Source organism: Petromyzon marinus, chromosome 41 (genome assembly GCF_048934315.1).
Source record: "Petromyzon marinus isolate PM22_M1 ecotype Great Lakes invasive population chromosome 41, UKy_Petmar_22M1.pri1.0, whole genome shotgun sequence".
Lineage (NCBI taxonomy): Eukaryota > Metazoa > Chordata > Hyperoartia > Petromyzontiformes > Petromyzontidae > Petromyzon > Petromyzon marinus.
In genome coordinates this window covers 135,792-157,727 of record NC_133707.1, presented here as the reverse complement: position 1 = coordinate 157,727, position 21,936 = coordinate 135,792, and the positions used below count along the sequence as shown (strand labels likewise).

General features: G+C 47.3%; 1 protein-coding gene across 4 annotated transcripts in view; it reads left to right on the top strand.

Moving 5' to 3' along the window:
• CFAP96 (cilia and flagella associated protein 96) overlaps positions 1 to 19,690 on the top strand; it is a 33,566-nt gene extending 13,876 nt beyond the window's left edge. For all 4 annotated transcript variants that reach the window (XM_076073196.1, XM_076073199.1, XM_076073197.1 and 1 more), the window contains 3 exons: positions 4,273 to 4,452; positions 12,202 to 12,389; positions 18,891 to 19,690. In XM_076073196.1, the coding sequence (XP_075929311.1) occupies positions 4,273 to 4,452; positions 12,202 to 12,389; positions 18,891 to 18,942 (420 nt within the window). In that variant the 3' untranslated portion in view covers positions 18,943 to 19,690. The remainder of the gene's footprint in view (positions 1 to 4,272; positions 4,453 to 12,201; positions 12,390 to 18,890) is intronic.
• The last annotated feature ends 2,246 nt before the right edge of the window (positions 19,691 to 21,936 follow it).

The window sequence follows — 21,936 nt, the reverse complement described above, 5'->3', positions numbered from 1 at the left end:
ACCTCGCCAATTACTTTAATGGCCACCTGGGCCAAAAATAACCCACGCGCTGAGTCTCGAAAGACAACCCAGTCTCGTAGCTGTTAATATTCAGCCTGCGCACTTTAGCATGGCAATTGCCGAAGAAAGGGACATTATCTCGGGCTTGGTTACTCTTAATGACGCACCTGGTTTGCTTGCTTTGCAGGAGAAAGATCCCCCCACCAACCGTGCGAGTGAGTGAGTGAGCGTGCGTGCGCATTCGTGACCTTTGTAAAGGTGATGTCGTGGCTTTGTTTAACTCGCTAGACCCACTGGGGAGATTTTCAGAGTAGTTCTTTGCAGACGGTAAGCAACCTAATTGTACTGTCTCGGCAGGTGTCTCATGCATATGTGACCATTTATTTACTGACAACGAGGTGAAAGTCTATTGAGTCTTTTTCAGGGGACACCTAGGAAAGTAGAAAAGTTCAAATTACAATGGTCACACAGCATAGAAACAAATAAAGTATCATTATCAACATCTGTGATTAATCCACTGCTGGATGAAGGCCACCCCAAGTTGTTGCCATCTTTTTACTGGTTCTGCAATATAACAATCCACCTAGCATCCGCACGCGAGCTCATTTCGTTGCTCCATCTCCACGATGGTCATGCTCTCGGACGTGGTTCCAATCCTTTAGCTAGTGAGGGAAAAACGCATTTGATCCCCTGCTGATTTTGTACGTTTGCCCACTGACAAAGAAGTGATCAGTCTATAATTTTAATGGTAGGTTTATTTGAACAGTGAAAGACAGAATAACAACAAAAAAATCCAGAAAAACGCCTGTCAAAAACGTTATAAATTGATTTGCATTTTAATGAGGGAAATAAATATTTGACCCCCTCTCAATCAGAAAGATTTCTGGCTCCCAGGTGTCTTATATACAGGTAACGAGCTGAGACTAGGAGCACACTCTTAAAGGGAGTGCTCCTAATCTCAGTTTGTTACCTGTATAAAAGACACCTGTCCACAGAAGCAATCAATCAGATTCCAAACTCTCCACCATGGCCAAGACCAAAGAGCTCTCCAAGGATGTCAGGGACAAGATTGTAGACCTACACAAGGCTAGAATGGGCTACAAGACCATTGCCAAGCAGCTTGGTGAGAAGGTGACAACAGTTGGTGCGATTATTCGCAAATGGAAGAAACACAAAAGAACTGTCAATCTCCCTCGGCCTGGGGCTCCATGCAAGATCTCACCTCGTGAAGTTGCAATGATCATGAGAACGGTGAGGAATCAGCCCAGAACTACACGGGAGGATCTTGACAATGATCTCAAGGCAGCTGGGACCATAGTCACCAAGAAAACAATTGGTAACACACTACGCCGTGAAGGACTGAAATCCTGCAGCGCCCGCAAGGTCCCCCTGCTCAAGAAAGCACATATACATGCCCCTCTGAAGTTTGCCAATGAACATCTGAATGATTCAGAGGACAACTGGGTGAAAGTGTTGTGGTCAGATGAGACCAAAATGGAGCTCTTTGGCATCAACTCAACTCGCCGTGTTTGGAGGAGGAATGCTGCCTATGACCTCAAAAACACCATCCCCACCGTCAAACATGGAGGTGGAAACATGCTTTGGTGGTGTTTTTTCTGCTAAGGGGACAGGACAACTTCACCGCATCAAAGGGACGATGGACGGGGCCATGTACCGTCAAATCTTGGGTGAGAACCTCCCTTCCTCAGCCAGGGCATTGAAAATTGGTCGTGGATGGGTATTCCAGCATGACAATGACCCAAAACACACGGCCAAGGTAACAAAGGAGTGGCTCAAGAAGAAGCACATTAAGGTCCTGGAGTGGCCTAGCCAGTCTCCAGACCTTAATCCCATAGAAAATCTGTGGAGGGAGCTGAAGGTTCGAGTTGCTAAACGTCAGCCTCGAAACCTTAATGACTTAGAGAAGATCTGCAAAGAGGAGAGGGACAAAATCCCTCCTGAGATGTGTGCAAAGCTGGTGGCCAACTACAAGAAACGTCTGACCTCTGTGATTGCCAACAAGGGTTTTGCCACCAAGTACTAAGTTATGTTTTGCAGAGGGGTCAAATACTTATTTCCCTCATTAAAATACAAATCAATTCATAACATTTTTGACATGCGTTTTTCTGGATTTTTTTGTTGTTATTCTGTCTCTCACTATTCAAATAAACCTACCATTAAAATTATAGACTGATCATTTCTTTGTCAGTGGGCAAACGTACAAAATCAGCATGGCATCAAATACTTTTTTCCCTCACTGTACCACTACCGTCACTGCTGTAATCTTTTTAACTAAGGTAGGGCTTAAAACAGCCATGCATTCATATTGTTTGAGCACTGAATCTTAAGAACCCATTAAAAACTACCGGGAAAGGAATTGTTATTCAATGTAAAGCAGATGCAACACCCACCCTGCCTCCGGGTGGGTGGATTACAGGCGTGCACCACCACCACCACGCGATCTCTAAGCCAGGTATAGCTGAGCCAAGTCCTAGAGAAAAAAAAAACATTTATGCCACAAATATATATTTTTACAAGATAAACAAGGTATTCTAGCTTAATTGGAACACATTATTCAATCTTAATTTGAGGCTTTCGTGACTGTCGGAATCCATACTCTTTGGTTCTTTCGGTAAAGTCACATGGATATAAAATTACTAGATCACGACGTTTCGATCGCAACACAAGCAATCATCATCAGGTGAGACAAACAGCAGGAGAGATGGCTGCAAAACAAACTGAACAATTCACATTTTGCAGCCACTTCATGCGCCTGGACTCAACAAAAAAAAATACGTTGCCAACGAGAGGCACAGAGAGACAGGCACAGAGGCATATGTAGAGAACGATGCGGACAAAGACAAAAAAACAAAAGACACAGATACAGAGATAAATAGATGGACGGAACTATTCATAGGCACTACCAGATAGTGGGTTTTGAAGATAATCGTGGAAAGGCACTGGATGCTTTAACCTCAGAGTTATGTTAAACTGCACACGCGTGTCCTGGACTGTCTGTGCAAAATCTGTTCACAGAAACGATGTAATTAACATGTACGAGGTTTTCGCCACCAATATCCATTATCGAGGTTTTTGGGTTAGATCGTGTAAATATAAATGTGTCGTGAAACCCGCCTCTACCCGACAGCGAATTAGTAAGGTTTATCACATAAACAAAATGTGCCAATTCATTACTTGGTCAGCACACCGGTGTGTTGGAGAGTAATTGTAGATGTTGTGGGTTTACTCTCGAGCACATCGTTGTGCTGAACATATAATCAATCGGCACATTTTGTTTACATGACAAACTTTACTATTTGGCTGTGTCGGGTGGTGGCGGGTTTAACGACACATTTATGCGATCTAATCCAAAAAAACTATTAGGGGTGTAATTTAAATCAGCTGTAGCTTGACTCTTTTTTTGTTGTTTTGAGAACAAGGCGTCGGATTATTGTGAGGTTTCCTACCTTCGGATTCCACACCTGTGTGTTCCCCAGTCATGGGACCGGACTTTGGAAAATAGAGGTGCACAATGGCATTAAGGAAAATTGGAGTGGAAGTGCCCTCTTAAGCCTTCCTGGCACATTCAGTAAAAACAAGAGCCTCTGTTTAAATAGGGAAAGAGAGAGAGAGAAAATAATGGTGTCAGTGGCCCAATGAAACCCTGTAGATAGAACACTGACACCTTTGTCTTCCCCTCCCCCCCCATTGGGAATTTACTTAGACCTCCTCTGCTTGTATTAACAAAGAAAGCGGCGAAAGTGGACAACTATGTTTCAACCCGAATTAACCGGCCAAGGCTTCGTACTCGATGTCGGGAATGGCTGGACACTCGTCGATTAATATGGATTCGTTTAAACGTCGCGGCGATAAAGCCGTCAAAAACTTTAAAATGGCCACGTTGAGCTGTTAAAGATGCTGCAAAGGTGTCAGGCAGCCATGCGTGTTCATGCATCAGTTATCGTCACGTGCCATGTCAAAATCTTAAAGGTCCGTCGGCTGAAACGTCAAGATATTCCTTCCGAGTGACAGAATGAACTACCTGGTTTTTTTACACGTGTTATTCTAAGTGTGTGAGATCGCTGAAAGCTGTGTATGTAAGTATGTGGCATTACATAAGACTGAGGTGGCACTCAGGCATCCGTGTGCCCAAAGAGGAAAGTTTTCAATCGGCACCTGCTACCAGGTACTACACATGTGTTGTATTAAAAAAAACACAGACACTGACGAGGAAAATCGAACACCTGGCGGCGTTTTGTCTCTCGCCTACAGAAGGAGATGGAGACCCACAAGAAGATGGTGAAGGGGGCTCCCTTCCGCCTCAACCTGCACCCCCTGGACATCTTCGACGTGAACCCGTACCGCTCGGACCAGCCCGCCCGCGCAACCCACCCGCCCCGCGCCACCAAGTCCTCGGAGAAGGCCTTCAAGCCCAGCTCTCCAGCCAAAAAGGTCAGAGAGCGGCCGCCTCCGTTACGGCAGAGGTGCCCAGCTGAGAGTGTCATGCTTTCGCCCTCTGCGATAATATAACTAAATTTAAACTTTTTATTTTACCCGGTAAAGCCTATTGAGCTATGTTGCTCTTTTTCAGAAGGGACCTGCTCCCCAAATGAAAGCTCAACTTAATGGCTTATCATATGGAAATTAATATCAGCCAAATACTCTTAAACGCATGTTTCTAAATGTGGGGGGAAAAACCGGAGGACCCAGATAAAAATCCACATAACCACAGGGAGAGAGAACATGCAAACTCCAAATATACAGGCGTCGAAGTTGGGATTGAACCCACTGCCTTCTGCATACTGGGCGAGAGAGTTAACATCTTGCCACCGCGGCACCCAGGGGAGCTTCGCCGAGTTCCAAGACTCTTATTCAATGAAAACTCAAAACACATTTGTTAATAACATGGCCTAAAAAAAACACGTAACAGTTGATGTTTCTACTGCAGTGCTCAATGAGGCATTATGCAATATTTATTTTTGAACTGACAGCCCGTAGTGTAGAGAGGGAGAGGATACTTACCAAGAGCGCCTGGTAACCCATCAGAAATCACCTTTTGTGTGTATTTTACTCCGATGCGAGGAACACGGCGAGCACTCACCGGTAGCTTCAACGATGCTAACGACGGCACCGGTGGTGATAATTGTGACAATATTTTTTTTTCCCGTCCTGCACGACTCGAAGTGGAGAGGCAGCAAGCCTTTGGCAGGGCCCACTTTAACGTTGACGCGTTGTTTGCGGCGGGCAAACAGCGGGCCACAGTTCCCATGCCATCAAACACCTTTGGCACACAGTGCCTCAACAAGGACAACAATTGAGTGTCTCGTTGAGAAGCAATTATCGGCTCTCGTCCCCCCCCCCCAGCCTCTCCCATCCACTGACACAACAGCAGCTCGGTACAAACTCGGTAGGCCAGTGGTTGAAAATTGCATCGTGCATTGGTCTTCAATTACATTTCTGGCGGACGGCTTAATAAAATTGGCACATATGCTAACGAGCCATGTCACACGTCATGCACGTACAGGCGTGATGACGTCGCATTGCGTCGTGACGTCATGCCGTTGGCATATGCGGGCACTTATCTGTGCCTCTTCCTTGTCTCCAAGTTTCTCATCTCTCTCTTATCTCTCATTCATCTCACTAATCTGTATCTCTTTAAGTCTTGGGGTGATCCGTAGCGCTCGGTAATAGGGCAGCATTCAATTGCGGTGACGTAGCTCCGCTGCGGTGAAGTACGGGTGCAGCCCTTTGCCAATTCACTGATGGATAAGGGGTACCCCACAGTATTCGGGTTGTGGGGGTCACTTGACCATACTTTACCACGATGATGATTGCGATACCTCCCTTGATTTAGACTTTATAAAATGGAGAAAATATTACAGTGGCAAAAAGTTAAAATGTTACTTCATCTGCGGGAAGAAGTAGTACAATAGACCTGTCAAGCTTCAACAAGGCAACTTATCAATCAAAATGCATAAAAAAGCAAGAACACGGCTCAATTTGGCGGCAATTAAAGTGGTTAATTTCGCGAAAGCTTATGTCATGACTGTAATCATGAACTGTAGTTACGCAGAAATTATGTTTTAATCTGCGATCCATCGGGCGGTTGTGTTGCATCATGCGAGAGGGTGGCTCGGTCGGGATTTGCTGGACCAACATCGGCTCCGACAGAAATCACGCGCTCAGAGCCACTAAGCCGCGTTGACTTTGCCGCGTCTCTGAGAATCGTTTTAGACTCATTTTCTCACAGGCGCTGTGATGTTCTGGATATTCGGGGGTGTGGGTAAAGTTATTTTTCTTCAGGGCAGGGGGGGTTGTGTCTGCACCAGTCAGAATCCGTTTTTGTTGTTGTTGTGCCGCTCTTACGAGGTTATTTAGTTGAACATTCACACATTAATTTACGTGCGTGCTTAGTAAGCAACTCAAACATCGAAAGGACCTATTTATAGATATCCTAGCGGGAAGTACCCGGCGTTGCCTGGGCGAAAAAGACACACACACATCGACTTACACACAGACATCGACCCACACACATACAAACACATCGAATTACACACACACATATGGACTCACACACACAGACATCGACTTTAGACACACACATGGAGTTACACACGCACATCGACTCACACACACATAGACTTACACGCACACATCGACTCACACACATACATAGACTCACACACACATCGCCCCACACACACACAGATATGAACTTACACACACACATGGACTTACACACACACATGGACCCACGCACACACATGGACCCACGCACACACATCGACTTACACACACACATCGACTCACACACGCACATAGAGCCACACACACACATCGACTTACACGCAGACATATCGACTTACACACACACAACAACCGCCATTCGCCACTAAGTGGCGGTGACGTCACCACGACGCTTGTGCCAGGCTATGTGCACCTTGAGGCCACATGAAGTGTCGAACGCCCGCTAGCAGGAGATCACGGGGGAGACCCAGATGCCACGGGTCGACTGACTGAGACGACTGACTGATGCACCACCTGTACCCCCTACTGTGCCAACTTGCTGTGCTTTAGCCACCCGGCGCTCCGCTCGTTGTTGTGAGCGTCGCTCCTCCGCCCTCCAACTGCCCAGTAGCGTCCTTCACGAGCCTCCTCCACAGAGGCCAATCTTGACACCGCTGGTACCAGTCATCGGTAAGTCCACTCAGCTCCACACCCTCCTGTACCACATCACTCCATCTCTTCTCTAGCCCGTGCCACGCCCATTTTGACCCCTCGATCCGGCAGAACAAAAGCTGTTTAGGCATGCGGTGGCTGGGCATGCGGGCTACATGATCCAGCCAACGCAGCCTTGCCTGCCGAAGGAGCTAACCGATGGGACTTTGCCCTGATCTTTCAAGGATTTGTGAGCTCCTCACACAATCCAGCCTGGTTAAACCCAGAATGGATTGTAGGCAGGCCAGCCTAAATGTTTCTAACCGGCGAAGATGTTCCATTAGGGAGGTCCACGTTTTGCAAGCGTAGAGAAGGGAGGGAATGACCGTGGCCGAGAAGACCTGAAGCTTCGTGTGGAGCGAGAGACCAGGTAGCTTCCACACAGCGTTACGCAACCGATGAAAAGATAATGCCGCTCGATTGATTCGGAGTGTGACCTCTTGTTAAACCGGAGCCAGTCATGAGCACACTGCCAAGGTATGAGAAACTCTCCACTCTCTCCACAACTGCCGTATCACCAATTGGGAGTTGTGGGGGTGGAGTGTCCAATGGTACAAAATACCCAGGCAGGTGCTTAGTTTTGGTGGGGCTGATGGTAAGGCCCCACCTCTTGGTGGAAAGCTCCAAGTTCAGCAGCAGCGCCTCCAACTCCTTCTCTGAGTGAGCAGCAATTACCAGATCATCGGCATACATAACGTGGTTGAGAAATAGGGAGCCATCCCTTGACTGCACCCGGGCATCGATCAGCCTCCCATTGTATCACAACCCAGATGGAAATTCCTCCTATACAGCTATTGAAGGCTTCACGAACTACGTGGTCAAAATAGATCTTAAATAATGTGGGATCCAGAGGACATCCCTGTCGCACCCCAAGGTGTACAGGGAATGGCTCTGACTCCCTGCCACGTAGTTTTACCCGGGCCCGCTCACCATCATGAAGGTCCTTAATGATCGTGAGCAGATTGTGAGGGACTCCGAAAGCACGAAGAACAACCCAGAGCCCAGGCCTACTGATGGTATCATAGGCCTTGACCAGGTCAATAAAGCAAAGATGTAGGTTTTTTTGGAATTCCCTACACCTCTGCTGCAGCAGACGGACAGAAAATAAGGCATCTGTGCAGGACCGCCTTTTCCTGAAACCACATTGGGGCTCTGCAAACCTCTCCTCAGCATGCCTAGCAAGGCGATGTTGAATAATCCTTACCAGGGCCTTTCCGGGCACACTGAGGAGTGAGATGCCCCTGTAGTTGTTACAGTCTGTGTGGTCCTCCTTCTTAAAGAGGGGGACCACCAGGGCATCCTTCAAATCCTGCGGAACCTGTCCAGTGGTCCAGAATGTTGTTATGATGTCATGTGGGGCAGTCTGTGCACAAACGCCACCCCCCCCTCAGCATTTCGCTTGGGAGATCATCTCTGCCCGGAGCCTTTCCTGGTCTCAGACTCTGGATCGCCCTCAGCACTTCCTCCACAGATGGCACCTCAACCAGCCACTCACAGGGGGTGACTCCTTCCAATATTTGAGGCACTGCAGCCTCGGCAGGGTCATCCCCACTTTGTCTCACGTTTTTCTGGGTGAGGGATTTCCCCTCCCCCAGGACCTCACAGAAATGCTCAGCAAATCTGCAAACCTGTTCCTGGGGGTCGGAGATTGGATCACCGTTATTTCCCCTAATGATGGTAATAGGTGTGGCGCTGCAGGTTACTTTTTTGATGGAATTAAATAGCGATTTGTGATCGTGGGCCAATGAGGCAGACTCCATCTCCTCAGCAACCCGCTACCACCACCCATCCTTGCAGCGCCTCACGGCTCTCTGAACCTCTGAACGAAGGCTGCAGTAAGCCTCATCCTTCTCCGACGTGGGATGCTGTAGCCGATGAGAGTGGACCTGTCGCTTTTTCTCAGCCAGCTTTAACACCTCCTTTGTCAGCCAGGGTCTCTGGGGAGGTCTGGACCGTGTACCCAGAGCAGCCATTGCAGCTGCATGAGCCACAGTCCTAAACCTCGCTCATTTCCCCTCAACATCAGGAGGAGTTGGGGACCATGCCAACCCCAGCCGCAAGCAATGATTAAATTAATGCTTGCAAGTTTAATCAGCTAGCTGAGACTATGCCTCTAAGGGTTTGAATGGGGTCCTGGGTGTACACCCACCACTGGAGTGGAAGAATGGCAGGCACATCTTACAGATGACAAGTCGATGGTCAGTGGACAGATCAGCTCCACTCGGGCATTGAAGTCACCCAACAAGATGACTCTATCCCGAGGGGCCACTTGAGGTAGCACCTGTGACAGGAGGTCATATAAGGCATCTGATTCATCGGTCTTGCCTGCATCCCACCATGGATGTTCGTCTTCAGTCAGGGCATAAGTAACCACGACCACCACTCCTCGCCTCTGGTTGATGGGAAGGCGAGCCCAAAGTAGCCTGGGGCTTACAACTTCCTACACCTCACCGCCACGCTCCCACACTCCCTTCATTCTTTTGTTCAGAAGAAGAGCCACTCCCTGTTGTTTGGCAGTCTCCTGCCCCGAGAAGAGGACTGTCCACCCCTCATGGTTACAAGAGCCAGAGCCGGTCCACCGGACCTCCTGAATACCACAGAGATCGAGGCGGTACCGGTCCAGCTCCCGACAGAGGAGTGGCAGCCTCTCCTCTGCAGTTAGCGTTCGAACATTCTACGTGGCCACACATAGTGGTTTTTTATTGTTTCTGGATGAGCCCCGAGGTTAAGGATTCATTCTCCTGGCTACGCCAAATGGGGTTTGGCCAGGATACGTCATAGACGCCTGTCCCCCCGGGGCCTCCGGCACAAGCATATTAATTTAAAAAAAATTGTCGTGGTTTAGCAGTAATTAATTGAAGGTGGAGGGGTTACCAACCCCTCACACCCATCCAGAGCCCCCTTTTGGCCGCTGTGGTGGTCACAAATGCCATGAGGGGAAAGGCCAATCGGAATTGGCCCTCCCCCCACAGCACTGCCCACGACAGCGTTGCCCATCCGGCACCACGAGGTAGGGGGTTGTTTTTTCGACTTATATACACACACACGGACGTACACACACAAATTGCCGCAGACACGCACATCGACTCACACGCACACATAGACTTAGACACACACGTTTTTATTTTAAGATTTACTAACTAAATATTTAAATATTAGTTGTCTACACACACACATTATTATTTTAATATTTCTGAACTGAATTTTTAAAATATAAGCTTTTATCTACGCGAGTTTAGCGAAAGGAGCAAGAAAATAGTACTTAACAGTGCCGTGGTGAGGCCTAGTCTCATGCAGAGCCCCCGGCCTCACCTAGATTGCCCAGCCGGCCAAGGTCGCACCTTGGCAGGCTGGAGCTGGGCTGCTGGCCCTCACCCCCCCCACCCCCCACCAACGCCCACTCTGCAATAGTAGCTACGGCCTATAGTAGTAGCATCTACCGACTCTATAGTAGTAACTGCACACATTGGGGTGGGGGGGAGAACAGGACATTACACTGTGAAGAATTAACCTCAGCGTTGTGTGTATTTTTATAGCATTTTTTTACGCGAATGAGAATTTCCTGCCCCCTCCACGTATCGCGCGTGTGCGTTGCTAGAGGCAACCCCCCGGTCAGCTTTGTCGCGCATGCGCGAATGCGTGCTTTGGCTCTCACAGAGCGGCGTAAGTAAGTAAATAAAAATAAATAGCACTAAATTGTTAATTTAACTAATTTAAAGTTGACGGATGGGAAAATGGAATAGCGCTGGCTCACCATGGGGCTTATGGTGTGGTACCTGGCTACTTATTTTAAAACATAAACCCCAAGGTTTGCGAGCCAAATCCTTCGCAAGTTTCGTCCACACACACAGACACAAACAGACAGACAAAAAATGACATTTATAGGTAACATATTTTTTACACTATAAGAAAAAAGTATTGCTGGCTGGCACGTGGGTAACGTTACCGCGCAAATCTGCGTTTTGGCATCACCCGCATCTCACAGCATTGAGACTGGTTCGTGTGTCACGCTGACGTCACATCTCTTCCCTGCCCACCCTCTACCCTGGGCTGTGTATCTGGAGCAAATACACGGCCATTGCGAATTTTCATTGGGAAATTAAACTCCCTTGCTGCAGAATTCGAAGGCTTGTACAGCACCGATCAATATTTGTGTTGAATTATGTAAAAAAAAACATTTCACTCAACCTCATGACTAATTCAGGAATGGTCCTGGATTGGGATGGTTGGCAAATTCACAGGGTCATAGAATAGTGGGACAGTTTGCCCTAGCCCTGAGATCTGGGGGAGCCTCACAAAGGCCTGAGGTGCCCTAAATAATTGTCCTTCATGCGTAAGACAAACTGGAGCAGCCATAAGAAAGCCATTTCACGTAAGTAGATAACTCACATAATTCAGTATGGATAGGTCAACAACCCACTTACTGTACTGTCACCTGCGCGTACAAGTAGATAATTCACAAAAATGTGTACACACCACACCAGGTACTCAGAGGTTGAGTCGGCCTAGGGGAGGGCCAAGATCAGTTCAGATAATCATTACTGGTGTTGGTGGCTGTGAGCGGGGAACGAACTTGGGTCTCGTGCATTGAGGTTATTTAGATAACTTTTTCCAATAAATTTCCACATGATAAGCCACTTTGTTGAGCTATCATTTGTGGCCAGGTTGCTTCTGAAAAATAAGTTAATACTTCAGTGAGCTTTGCCTGGCAGGATGGGGATGGTCTAGTTTTATTTGTTTGTGTTTGGGTGATTTGTTTACCTTTCTTGTACTTTGCCCTCCTATCGTGTTTGTAGTGTTTGTTGTTGCAACGTTCTTACCCGCCCTGACTGGAAATCTGCGTACAAGAGCTTTATAGCTCATCAGATTGCTCCGGTCCAAATAAATATTCAGATTCTGATTTGTCGTACAGCACGCTAACCGCGAAATTATCGCTCTCCACGAAACACATCCCGTTTGCGCAACCCCTCATGTTTTCTGCAGATGGGCGGCATGAAGGCAGGCACGTTTGACTCGTACCCGTCGCACTCGGAGGACGCGTACATCGTCAAGCGAGCATCGGCCCTCGCGGGGGGCAGCAGCGGCAACAAAGGAGGGGGCCACGTGTTCCGCCCGTCACCCGGCCCCAAGAGCACGCCGGTCCGGAGCATCATAGATGCCAACATCATCAAGTAAAGATGGCCGGTGGTGGGCGGGCAGGCAGCACTTGCAGACGATGGCTCAAGGGGACACTTGTTCCCACTCTCATTACATTTGCTTTTGGATTTTATCGTTGACTCGATGGTTTCCCCGCGGCTTTGCCACTCATGATATTAGCTTTGTTGAGCTTTTGGCATTAATGTTGAATCTTCAGTATCCCGAGTATACCTCTCAGTTTCACTCTGCGAGCTTCGAGAAATAACTTTGAGCCCTAAGAATCCTACAATTGTTTCACCATACCTAACCTTACCACACTGGTCATTGTGGATTTGTGAAGTTCAGAGGACGGAGCTCCAGGACTGGTTCAAGTATTGCTCTACACTGATGTTAGCCGTGGACAGGAATCAAACTCGCGTAGGTCACCAGTTCATTGGGCTCGTCGCGCTGTGCGATAACTACCGTGCCACCGCGTACCATTAATTGCGAAGACTTGTATGTATGTATGTTGAACTTATTTCGCACCGCACGTAGCCAATCGTGCTAATCGGTGGTGCGGGCAAAAGACAACAAACTCAAGACTTGTGCAAAACGAGCCTTGTCATGTTCAGGGCACAGTCTTGAGGGTGATCGGCAAGTGCACGCAAAACAAATCTGAACCACGTTCTTTGCCGACACGATGTTTAATATATTCTTCCCTCTAAGACTCTTATCGTCCACTTGAGTTTAAGTAAGTCTGGCGTCATCGCTTTCGTTGAGAGGGGGTGGCGGGGAGAATAAGAAGCGCAGTGCCTTTAAATTGTTTACGCAGCTCCAGCCCCACAGGTAATCTCTCGCTCAATCAAACAGAGCGGGAGGCCCTGTGATGCCCACAGGGTGGTCGCGGGGAGTTGCCTGATGATTCTGGGTTGAAAAGTTGACATCGTCACTCATTCCCCCAGCTGTGCTCTTTGTGCCTTTTATAACAACGTACATCACCCCTTTAGTCAGTTCCACTGCCGTTGTTGGTTGTTGGGGGTTGTTTGACCATACTTCATCGCATTGGCGAAGGGCTGGCTTAGCTATCGCTCACAATGAATGCACGATAGCGCTTGTGAATTGCCGCCACGGTGGCGAGATGTTAACTACCTTGCCTGGTATACAGGAGGTCGTGGGTTCGATCTTGATGCCTGTATATTCGGAGTTTGCGTGTCTCTCCCCGTGGTCCCGTGGATTTTTATCCAGGCCCTCCGGTTTTTCCCTCCACATTTAGAAACATGCGTTTAGAGTATTTGAGCTATCATTTGTGGCCAGGTCGCTTTTTAAAAAGAGCTATAAAGCTCAGTGGGCCTTACCTGGTAAAATGCAAAATAGTTAATAGTTTTTTACAATTTTTTAAAGTGTCATTGGGTTTGTGCAGTTATGAATAACAATGTTGTGAAACCCCACACTTTACCCCACCACAGTGCATCCTGGCGGATGAAAAGAGCAATTGAGGCAAAAGTTAAGGAAAAGTGCGCTTGTGCAGGACACGTCGCTGGAAGACATTATGATCGATGGTCCGAGGCTAATTACGGAGCGGCAGCCAAAGGAGGCAAAAAAGAGACCCATCCATCGCAGAGATGGAGCGGTGAAAGCGGCCAAATGCACAGGCACTTGACGGATTGTTGCATCACAGCACCGTGAGATGGAGCAACAGCTTGGGAGGCCTCGGGCAAGCGCCAAGGGACCGATGATATTGTCGATCAAATAAAGAAAACTGATGCTTGTCATCTGCGATTAACAATAGTCGGCGGTGGCCTGGGAAGCACTGGCTAACTGACGAGCATGCCGAGGGCCACACCTGAGGGCGGTCCACGGAGACACGCTTTTAATTAACCGTCCCATTACGCCCAGGCCGTGAGCTCACAGCGCTTGGCAATTGCATCGCCATCCCCCCCACCTCGAGCGGGACACTCCCCTTGTCACCCACCCCCAACTCCATGATTGCTGCTCATCCCGCATTGACTCTAATTCTGACCCTTCGAAACGACAGGGGCATGCGCTTAAATTTTTATCCACGGGCTCTTATTTTCCCATTCAATGAAAGTCCCCCCCTGCCCCTCCTTCAACTGCCCCCTTACGCTGCCCCCCCCCCCCCCCATTTCCCTACGGTCGGCAACAATAGCTGCGATGATAATAGCGGCGCTGGTCCAGAATGGGGGGGGTGTGGTTTCTTTTGAGATTGTGTATTTTTTTAGTTTTGACTGTCCGGGTGTATTCTTGTTGCTATAGTCCCCGTGATTAATGACGTTACGATTCGAGGGTGCGTGCGTGCACGTGCCCAGCACCCCCCCCCCCCCCAGCGTGGCGCTGGAATGTGCCGCCACGGTTGTTTATTCGGTCCCCCCGCGTGTGCGCGAGAGACTCTGCCTTTCCCAGGCTCGCGTGGCACGGAACAGGCTCCCTCTCTCTTGGCAGCCGCTCCCGTCGGAATGTTAGGCAGCGCTCTCTACTATTGCCTTGCCAGCCTTGCCCACCTCATTGACTTATATGTTTTAATTAACCAGAAGTCAACTCTGCAAAAAATATTTTTTTACGTATATTTTTGTTCCCCTAATTGTATTCCGGTTGGGTTAACGACGTCACGTCCTGAGACAAATCCGTTTTCATCTCTCGCAGAGTAACACAACCCTTTATTTTTTTATTTAAAGCTTTCGTAACTGCAGTGATTCATATTCTTGGTTCTTCCGGTAAAGTCACGTTGAAGGGAAACAATAAAATAATAAAAAAATATAAAACAATTAAATTCTCACGACGTTTCGACTGTAACACAGTCATCATCAGGTGTGAAAAAAACAACGGTAAGAAGCATTTGAAAGAAGTGGCGGTTTGTATTTATTAATTTATTTTTCAACGTTGGTCTTATTTATTTATTTTAAAACGGTGTTGGTATTTATTTTTTAAAACGTTAGCGCCACGGATAGCGATTTGACAGTTTGTTTAGAAGGACGAGTCCATCTATGTTCGGAAAAGAGGAGGGGGGAGACGAAAATTTAATGTATGCTGTCTGAAAGCCCCCGCAATAGTGAACAATCAATTAAGACCCGAAATGGTTTATCAAATCCTTCCAATGATTGCTAAGCCAGAATCCATCTTCTCGGTTGAAATTGTCTCTGTGTTTGTATATGTGGATAGCCTCATGAACGAATCTCTCATGGTAGCCCGATGGCTTGCAAAGAACCTCTGTCTTGGAGAAGTCAATGTCATGACATTGACTTCTCCAAGACAGAAATGGTTTGTGTTACAGTCGAAACGTCGTGAGAATTTTATTGTTTTATATATATTTTATTATTTTATTGTTTCCCTTCAACGTGACTTTACCGAAAGAACCAAGAATATATATACAACCCTTTATGTTAGATAACAGCCCATGGAAGTGGGTATGACAGAGCTACCTCTGAGATCCCTTCAAATAGTATCTGGTAAGGGGCAGAACTTTCCCACCTACTCTTCTGCAGAGAGTGGTGTTTGTGGCATAATAAAAATATAAAACAATAAAATTCTCACGACGTTTCGACTGCAACACAAGCAATCATCATCAGGTGTGAAAACCACAGCAAGAAAATGTCTACGTGACTTTACCGAAAGAACCAAGAATATGAATTCCTGCAGTCACGAAAGCTTTAAATCAAAATTTAACCGCCTCTACGGGGAGGGTTTCCACATAACTTTGAGATCCTTCAACAAACTCCAGGATAAGAAGGCTCAGCTGATCGAGTCTCTCACCTTTCTGAAGAGATGCCGCGACTCTGGGGTAATACCAATCCCATTTACACTGACCTCTGCTGCTGTAACTTCTTCTAATGCGAAACTAATTCTTTCCAGAACTAGCTTAGCTCTTATCTCAGATAAATTAGACTTAATACGCACCGAACTAGATCAGTTAGACAAGACACTCTACAAATCACACTTATCATTGACGGCAACAATGTCCATATCGGATTGGGAACATGTAGACAATATGACTGCCTCTTCAGCTGCCACTATGTCGACCAAATGTAAGGCCAACCTGATTTCCAAATTTAACCTCTCCAACAAAAGACCGGACCCACACACCAAAAAGCTAGACGTTAACAAAGTCGTAATTAATCGCAGTAACAGTTCTATTTCCGATGGTCTGAAATCTATTTTAGCTAAAGGGTTAAACTTTGCAGTCACACTAAATACATACCAGTTAATTATATCATTTCCCAAGTAGACGTGGCTCTCAAGGGCCTGGGTCACATCGCTGCAGACGTAGCAAGATCTGAAAGCGCTGCAACCCTCAAAAACGCTAAGATGCCAGCTAGCAACCTCAGCAAAGATGAGCGTTTTGAATTATATAAATAAAAAAGAGGGATGATATTGTCATCCTCTCAGCCGACAAGGGCAATGCCACTATCATGGATAAAATAGAATATAACAATAAAATTCAAGAATTACTCAACGATGGCAGCTATACAAAAATAAAGAGATTCCACCAACAGCCTCGTCATACAAACCAACCAAATCATTTCTGATTCAACCACATTACTTGATCAAACCAAACAGTTCTCGTTGAAACCTTCTGCTGCCAGGCGACCAAGATTATACGGCTTACCAAAAATACATAAATTAGATACACCCCTTTGTCCCATCGTCTCTACTGTCAACTCCCCCACCTACAAACTGGCTCGTTTTCTGTCTGAAATCCTGCGGCCTTTCACTGGAAAAACCACCTCTGCGGTACAAAATTCTACTCACGTGGTATCGACAATCACAGGTATTTCCCTGTCCCCAGACGACCTGCTTGTCAGTTTTGATGTAGTTTCCTTATTCACCAAAGTTCCTGTACCTGACACCACTGCAATCATTGAAGGCTTGGTTCATCAAGGACTAAACACTGAGTTACCCCCCCTGGTGAGACACTGCTTAACCAATACATACTTCACTTGGAATGGAACTTTCTACAAACAAACTGAGGGCACCCCAATGGGCTCCCCCCTATCTCTGGTTGTAGCCAACATTTTCATGGAGAAATTTGAGACTGACGCCATCCAGACTGCCACTCTGCGCCCAACCTTATGGAAGAGGTACATGGATGACACTTTTGTCATCTGACAACATGGCCGGCCTGCTTTAGACCAATTCCTCGACCACATCAATTCCATACACCTAGCCATCAGATTTACCATGGAAGTCGAAAAAGATGGCAAGCTACCTTTTTTGGATGTGCTAATAAAAAAAGAGACCTGATGGTTCAATGAGCCACTCTGTCTACAGGAAAGCTACCCATATGGATGCTTACCTGAAACCCGATTCCCACCACCATCCATCCCAGAAGAATTCCCTCATCAAGACTCTGCACCATAGAGCCCAATGCATATCCGACCAGGAACAAATTACCAGTGAACTCAAGCACGTACACCAGGCTCTCAGGGCTAATGGTTACTCCGACTACACAATCCGCAAAGCTATCACTCCAACCATGAAGCAGGACCCTCTTGAGGAGCCTTTCAAAACCATCACTTTACCCTACATTGCGGGGATCACAAAAAAGATCTCCAAAATCTTGAATAAACACAAGATCCAGGTCCGATTCAACACATTACATAAAATCCGTGATCTGGTTCCGTCTGTAAAAGATGTGATTCCGGACATACAGTACCCTGTCGTCTACAAACTAAGTTGCCTCTGTGGTAGTAACATCGGAGAAACCAAACGGCATGTCTCGGACCGCATTCGTGAACACATAGCAGATCTAAAACACGGTTGGACCAACACCTCGGCCGTCGCAGATCACTGTTATAATTCAGTAGGCTCACATGACATTGACTTCTCCAAGACAGAGGTTCTTTGCAAGCCATTTGGCTACCATGAGAGATTCGTTCATGAGGCTATCCACATATACAAACACAGAGACAATTTCAACCGAGAAGATGGATTCTGGCTTAACAATCATTGGAAGGATTTGATAAACCATTTCGGGTCTTAATTGATTGTTCACGCTTACGGTGGCTTTCAGACCGCATCCATTATTTTCGTCTCCCCCCTCCTCTTTTCCGAACATAGATGGACTCGTCCATCTGAATAACTGCCAAATCGCTCTCCGTAGTGCTAACGTTAAAAAAAAACGCCACTTTTTTCAAATTTTCTTGCTGTGGTTTTCACACCTGATGATGATTGCTTGTTGCAGTCGAAACGTCGTGAGAATTTTATTGTTTTATATTTTTACTATTTTATTGTTTCCCTTCTACGTGACTTTACCGAAAGAACCAAGAATATGAATCCCTGCAGTCACGAAAGCTTTAAATCAAAATTCATTTGAGTATTTGGCTGCTATAAATTTTCACGTGATAATCCACTTTGTTGAGCTATTATTTGTGATAGCCAGGTCACTTCTGAAAAAGAGCTATATAGCTCAGTGGGCCTTACCTAGTAAAATAAACATAGCGCTTATAGTTTTAGATCTCAGGCCGTGGGGCTCAGACGGCACCGTCTCATGTCGGGTTGTTGTTGTTGTGTTGTGCTCCCCTCCCCATCGCTCTAATCTGCAGATCCATTAACAGGCAGAACTGCAATCTGGTGCAGCGGGTGATGGCTTACTGAAATCCTCACCCAGGTGCCGTCACGGGGCGCTTGCAGCGGAAGTCTTGGACCTGCCGCGCTCTAATCTCCGCGCAGGGCAGGAGGGCACGCGGCAGCGGGGGTCCGGTGGAACAGCAGGGCAGCACCCGGAGCCGAGGCAATGACCCAGTTGACCCCCTCAACTTATCACTTCAACAACAAACACCAAGACCGTGCTGCGTGCACACAAGGGCACGTCTTGTTGTTTTACATACACACGATCCATAAAAGATAGATTTACGATCATTTTTGGAAATGCAATGCATCTTTGTCTGTCCCTTTTATCTGCTCGTCATCGATGATGGGGCCCAAACTAATTTCCACCATGGTTCTCTTTCGCTAGCCGATACCACTGCTTCACTCGCTCTCAATCCTTCCTCTCAGCTATCTTCATCCTGCATCGATCCGCATGCATGTCTTTCCCCTCTTCTTGGTTCCTCCCAGTGTTGTCTCACATTGGCAAGTACAGGTTGATCCTGTCCCAGTCTCGTAATGGGGGGTGGGGGCTCCGGGACCACTGCATCGTGCCATTTTATCAAGTAGGCTTTAACTTAGCAATTTGTTCTCACGTTCTCTAAGTCTGCCACCATAGCCAAAGTAAGTCGTTTGCACATTTATCCCTTGGAAATTAAACACGATAGCACAAAGGTGGAAGATACTAAATAAGTCAGTCACTGTAACACGAGGTGGATTATTTAATAACTTACACAGAATAAAACAAATATTCAAATCTCTTGTTTTTATTCGTATATTACACTGGCAAGTACAATTCATAGTCTTTGCCTGGTGTGCGCGTTTAAAAAAATACTTTTGTTGAATCCTGTACGTGTTGAATTACAGTTTATCGTGCAAACTGGTTTAATTACAAATAATTAGCCTCGAGAGAGAGAAATAGAAGTTGTTGGCATGTTTGGCCTGGAGAAGGGGAGGGTGTTGTGTTCCGGGGGGCCCCGGTTAGGATTATAGAGGCATGAATGGGCCGGCAAAGCTAAGTGTCGTGTCTTGGCACACCCAACGCGGCACATTTCACATGACTTATCGCGCACCAGATAGTTCAAGTCATTTATCCCTGATTGGCTAACGTGCGGATTAGCAGACATGGGAAAGTTGATGTAACTGGGACCAGATACAAAAGACAGATCTCCGCTTTTGCCCCAGAGAATGTGTGGGGCAAGTGCTGTTGGTGAACACCACCAGGGCTGGCATGACACACAGTGGGGGGGAGGGGGGTTCTGACCCGCCCCAATACACCAGGCTGCCCCTTTGGCACCCTGAGCACGGATGTTGACCACACTACACAAATTGCAGTGTTTTTTTGTCAGTCAACTTCAGGGAGACCTAGGCCAGCATCCGATAGATATTTCCACAGGTGTTATGTACAATCATTCAAGATCAGGATGCAAGGGGACTGTAACACGGTGTGCTATTATAAAAAATAGACCCCCTGGATAGCCCGGCAAGGCTAGCACGGCAGACGAGGGGGTGGGTAGCCAGCACCACGGTGACGAGATGTTATCTCCCTCACCTGGTATGCAGGAGGTCGTGTGTTAGATCCCAACCCTGATGCTTGTATATTTGGAGTTTGCGTGTCTCTCCCCGTGGTCGTGTGGATTTTTATCCAGGTCCTTCGGTTCCCCCCCCCCCCCCCCCACATTTAGAATCAACATGCATTTTGATTATTTGGCTGCTATAGATTTCCACATGATAAGCCACTTCGTTGAGCTATTATTTGAGGCCAGGTCGCTTCTGAAAAAAAGCCATATAGCTTAGTGGACCTTGTCTGGTAAAAAAAAAAAGTGGCGATGTTCACACACCACACCAGGTACTCATTTAAGGCGGAGTCGACCGAGGGGAGGCCCAGAACCAATTCACCGGTGTTGGCCATGAGCGGGAATTGACATCGGGTTGCCGGATTTGTAGCACAGTGCACTAACCATTGCACTACCGCTCCCCACGCTATAACTACTACAAGACAAACACCTATCGTTTAGCCTTTAACAGACTGTTGGGCCAAGTGCTGTTAGCTAGCACCTATGAAGGCTGGTACCGCACATGAGGTGGTGGGTGGCCAGCACCACGCCTGGCCGTCTTGGTCTCCCGAGTGGTGATGTTTACACAGTACCAGGTACTCATTTGATGCCGAGTCGACCTCGGGGAGGCCCAGGACCGGTTCACATAATCGTCACTGGTGTTGGTCGTGAGCGGGAAATGAACTCAAGTCTCCAGGTTCGTAGCCCAGCGCGATAACCCCTGTAGTAATATAGGTACTACACACACCTAAAAATGGATGTGCAGTCGGGTGGTGTACTTTTGCAAATTGCGCTACCCCATACAGGTATGAAATGCTTAATAATCTACTTCGATGGCAGTAAAGTGGGCAAAGGTCACAAGCAACTACACACGTGGGAATTTGAAAGCACAAAACTGAGTAAGCTACTTGTCGGCCCATAACACAACCCCCTATAGCAATATAACCATGTTGGGTCATGTGCTGTTAGCGGGTACCTATTTAGGCTGGCATGGCACACAAAGGGTTGTGTAGCCAGCATCACAGCCCATCTGCTTTTGTTGCCCAAGCGCCGTTGAAAATCCACCACACCCAGTCCTCATTGAAGGATCAGTTGGCCAAGGGGAGGTCCAGGACCGGTCTATACAATTGCCACTGATATTATCTATGACCAGGAATTAAACTCAGGTCACCAGATTAGTAGCGCAGTGTGTTAACCAATACGCCTACCGCTCCACCTTTGTGCGAGTGTGCAGAACAAATGCCCTTTGTGTAGCATTCATAGACTGTTGGGGCTGTTAGTGAGCAGCTGTAAAGCCCGACACGGCACACCAGCCGGTGGTGCGGCAAAGACCACGCCCGACCGCCTTTGTCTCTAAAATGTGTGCGCCCACCACCTGCAATCGGATACGAAAACGACTTATCAACATGGCCACTCGCAGTCACAAGAACTTGGACAACAAATCGAA